The sequence below is a fragment of the Octodon degus genome, unplaced genomic scaffold (assembly GCF_000260255.1).
Source record: "Octodon degus isolate 3935 unplaced genomic scaffold, OctDeg1.0 scaffold00098, whole genome shotgun sequence".
NCBI classification, from domain to species: domain Eukaryota; kingdom Metazoa; phylum Chordata; class Mammalia; order Rodentia; family Octodontidae; genus Octodon; species Octodon degus.
This window is the reverse complement of record NW_004524674.1, coordinates 2,977,798-2,982,309: the sequence shown is the minus strand read 5'-3', so window position 1 is coordinate 2,982,309 and position 4,512 is coordinate 2,977,798. Positions and strand designations below refer to the sequence as shown.

Sequence of the window (4,512 nt, the reverse complement as noted above, 5' to 3'; positions counted from 1 at the left end):
CTGCTGGATTTTGGACTTGTTTTGCCCACAATGGTTTGTGTCCCTCTCTGTGTACCTTATGGAATGGCAATATTTCTTGTGCCATTGAATGTTGGATGTATTTAACTTTTTATTTGTACAGGGGCTCACATATGAGAGTTTGCCTTGGATCTTGGAGGAGATTTTGACTTGGACTTTTCAGCAATGCTGAAACTGTTGGCAACTCTTAGAGATGAACTAAAATGCCTTTTGGACAAAAGGGGGTTCATGTGCAGAATTTTATGGCTTGTGTCTTGTTGTCCCTCCAAAGCCTCATGTAAGTTATGGGGCAGATACAGCTGGAGGAGCAACCAGTGGCTTGAGGGGTGGGGCCAGAGGACCAGGGTTGGGCCTGAGGGGTGGGACCACAGAGGTGTGACCCATTAAACTGGCTAGCCTGTGCTTTCTCAGAGAGGTGCAGAGTGTCATTCTGGACACAGCAGTGCTCCAGCCTCTCCTCTAGTGTCTTGAAACCTTCAGTAACTGTGCACTAAATAAACCTTTCCTTTCCAGGGTCAGGGATATAGCTCAGTGGCATAAGTGCCTGCTTGGTAAGCTCAAGGTCCCAAGTTTGATCCCTAGTACCACAAACAAACAAACAAACAAACAAGACAAAAAGACTCTCCTTCCCTAAGCTTGAGTGTCGGGTATTTGTCCCAGCCACGAGAGAAAAGTAACTAATACATAGAGGAATAGTATCAGCACAGGAAAGTCTCCCAAAAATCATTTACAGCCATGTTATACACATTACCCCCTCATGAATCCATCCTTCCTATGTAATCCTCCAGTCCAGGTCCCATTAGGTACAGATTATCTGAGGGAAATCAGTGATCAACTCACAGACCCAATCAGGGCTCTAAGCCCAAGTCAGCAAGGCTTACCTTCTCTGTGTGTAGATTCTTCATCTGGTTGCATTGGATAATCTTTCTCTGATCCATGTGCTCCTGGTTTTGAAAGGGAACATGGGGAGTGTGCCACGTCAGGTGTACTTGCAGATTTAGTGAATAAAGGAAAGTAAGCCATGGTGAGCATACAGAGAGCTTGGGTCACAACAGAGGGCCAGGAACAGAAGCCAGAGAATCATGACTGGGTTCCTGGTTACATTTAGGTCCCCTGTGTCAGCACACACATTTATGAGGTACCTGTGAACCCACTGAAACATATACTGATTTCTCCATAAACAGGAGCAGAGAATGATGCCTTCAAAGATGCTACTAGTTAAAAGGTCTTGATTTGACATTCAGCAAAATTGTGTAATGGCTCAGATTGCATATTCTGTCACCATGTAAGCTGTCATTCCTTCTGATCCTCACCTCCAAAATGGGACTAGGAGCTTCTGACTCTTAAGGCTACAAATAGCCTTAATAGGAGAGGCAATAACAGCAATAGCACATATATATTGTTTATTGTATAATATTTTCTGCTAAAAGTTTCATATATTTCATCTTTGTTCAATACCTGCATCCCAAGTGGTCATGCTCTTACTCTTCCATTTTTCAGAGGAAGGAAATGAAGTGACTATCACAGGATCATAGTGCCAGGACTAGGACATGTCCCTTCCCAGGTTTCAGGTCCATTTTCATAACCATGACAATGGGCAGATGCTCCTTATGTGCTTGGCCAACATGCATGTCTGAGCCAGAGCCCTTTGGAATGACACCCTCTTATCTTCCTCCTGTCTACCTTCTTAATCATCCCTCTCAATTCTGTGAGAATCACTTGTGAGCCTTGGGATGAACTCAAGTGGGTATGTGTTTGGGCCTCTGGGGTCCAGAAAGGAATCCAGAAATCCTCTGAGTTCTACCCTACCATGGACATGGATCTTCCTGTGACAGTGGAGTCCTTCTCACTATCCATAGAAAGACCTTGTGGAAGCATTCCTTCAGTAGCAGTGATCAAGTCCATATGGAGTTCTTTAATCTACTCACCCAACATCAAGGATGCTTCTTCCAAGGCCTTGTCATGTAGAAGGGTCAGGCCCATCTGTTTCCAGGTGTCAATGGCCAGGTCCCATGCCTGATGCTCTCCATACTGAGCCACCAAATCTGAGGCCACATCTGTTCCACTTATCTTCAGTGTCTGAACTGATGTTTTACCAGAAAGGATTATGAGGTGTGTTGTGTTCTGGACCCAAAGCTGGAACTCCTGTAACTCCTCCTTCTTTAGTTGCTCCAGGTAAGAGGCCAAGAGATACTTTAATTCACCAGCCCTTTGTAATCTAGGCAGGGGAACCTGGAGAGACCATTCATGTGGTGTGTCAGTGAATGAGCAGATGTGAAGAGAACTAGGCAGGACAAGATCTAGAGTCTCTCTTTTCTTTGATTCCTAGAATTTCCCGATGCAAGATTCCCATTGGAGTAATTATTTCCCCTGGCAAGCTCCTTGAAGCAGTCAGAACCCAATTTTATGAGCCCTGGAGCCTTTGCTAATTGGTGATACATGGAGAATAAAAAGCAAAGGAAGTGATAGGAAAAGCCATAGTAAGACAGATCTTTGGGGGTACTTAGAAACTGGAAGAAATCAGATGATACAGTGTGGATGGTTCAGGAGGAGCAATGGGAATCAAGAATGAGAGAGTGGAAGGATGGAAATCTGAGGACACGGGGTGTGAATAACACTCACTGCTTCTTGCTCCTTTATTCCCTCTGCTTCAGATGCTTCCATCTTGACTTGGAATCAAATCTTGCTCAGCTTGGCTGGAGATGAGGAGGTTGGAGATGCAGTACAGGTGGTGGATTACAGCCCCATATAGGGCTTAAGGCTTCACATCTGTGGTTTTCTCCAGATCACTCCTGGTAGTGGAACAGCAAGCGGAGAGAACAACTCTGTTTTGGCCACAGCAGGAAGGACAAGTTACTAGAGACCCCTGAATGGTATGGCCTAGGGAAGGCCAGAAAAGTCTTATGTCACAGCAGTACAGACATGTACAATGTACAGGTGCACATAACACCCTCCTACCTTTGCTAAGTACAGAGGTGGCCAACCTTTTAGAAACAAGTTTTTAAGATAAAATATATTCTGCAGAGTGCTTTTTTCTTAACTGAAACCTGTACAAACATAATTAAGTGGCAATGTTGTCCATTTGTTACAAATAACTGGGTTTGAAGTGAAGTTTGGGATGCAGTCTCCTAAATGTTTGTCATCACTGCCCTAGAAGCTTCCTGTAAGTGCAGAATACCAGCTCCAGGCAAGGTCTGGGGACCAAGGTTCTCATTCTGACTGGGTGGATCTCTATGTCTGTCAGGGAAGCTCCTTAGTGAAAAGTCTACTGAACTTGGTCAGAAGTACATAATTCCATCCACAAAAGTGTTAGAATGATGCTCCCCCCTAAGTGATGAATGTTGACATAATGAGGCCTCAGTCAGATCTGCAATTTGGTTTTGGTCCCATGTTAGAAATGATCCCCAAGACTAAAATAGTTTGTGCTGGAAAGAAGCAAGAGAATGTAACAAGGCAAAGTGTAAAGTTTACCTCCACAGAAGAAAGCCAGGGTTCTCATGCTTGAGGCAGCAGGTGCACAGTGTGGTGGGAAGTGGGGAGCTTTATGTCTGAATGCATGGCAAGCAGCTGTCCTATATATTCATGAACTGAATTCAAAGCTTACAGTCTATAGTGATTGGCTAGTCTAAGAAGTGGAGACAGTGTGCCTGAGGAGCCGTTGGGCAGCATTATAAGGGAGGGTAGAGTGGGAGGACAGTGTGTGTGGAACAGAAAGTCGTTGGCTATTGAACACTATCTGAGTCTGTGGCTGTGTTTTTAGATTCTGATAGGGCAGCCATTTCCTGTGATAGAAAAGACAGGAAGTCCTTGGCTATTGAAAGCTATCTGGGTCTGTAGCTGTGTTTTTAGAATCTGATAGGGCAGCCATTTCCTGTGATAGAAAAGACAGGCACACAGTTTCTCACACCCGTAGGGGGCTTCACCTACTGTTCTCATTGCAGTTAAAACTATGTCTATTCAAGAACTCCTCCTTTCAACAGAGAGATGGTTTCACTGTGGCCTGGAAGAAGCTCAGCTAATCACATATGCTGACCACCTACCTGATTCTAGGAAAATAAATAAGAAGCTAGTTCATAGGGCAGTGTTCACTTTTGATCTGCTCTCTCTGAATTCTCCAAGGTCTAACATCCTCAATAAGAGTTACCTTTCCTTAAGTTGGTACTTTTATTTTTATCCAATTAAAAGCTTGTTAAAAACTGCTACTTGAGGGCTGGCCAAATAGCTCAGGGATTAAAGTGCCTGCAAGTAGGCACAGGGGCCGGGGGTTCAATCCCTGGCCTGCAATTCTGGCCCCGCCCCTGGGGCATGTTGAGATGGCAATTGAGACTGGGTGTGGTGGCGTGTGCCTGTAATCTCAGCTCTTGGGAGACTGTAAACAGGCAGATCACTGAGTCTGATCTAGTAGTGAGACCCTGAACACCCTATATTCCCTTCCTTAAAATATAAAATGAAACAAAACAGCCCTGCTACTTGCTCGCTGACATTTATTGTGTC

General features: G+C 44.6%; 1 protein-coding gene across 1 annotated transcript in view; it reads right to left on the bottom strand.

Annotated features, from left to right (window-relative positions):
- The window catches only part of LOC105743097 (NACHT, LRR and PYD domains-containing protein 1-like), a 25,661-nt gene extending 22,852 nt beyond the window's left edge, over positions 1-2,809 (bottom strand). The window contains 3 exon segments of the mRNA XM_023723413.1: positions 900-962; positions 1,947-2,250; positions 2,641-2,809. Of these exon segments, the coding sequence (XP_023579181.1) occupies positions 900-962; positions 1,947-2,250; positions 2,641-2,682 (409 nt within the window). The 5' untranslated portion in view covers positions 2,683-2,809.
- Between the last annotated feature and the right edge of the window lie 1,703 nt (positions 2,810-4,512).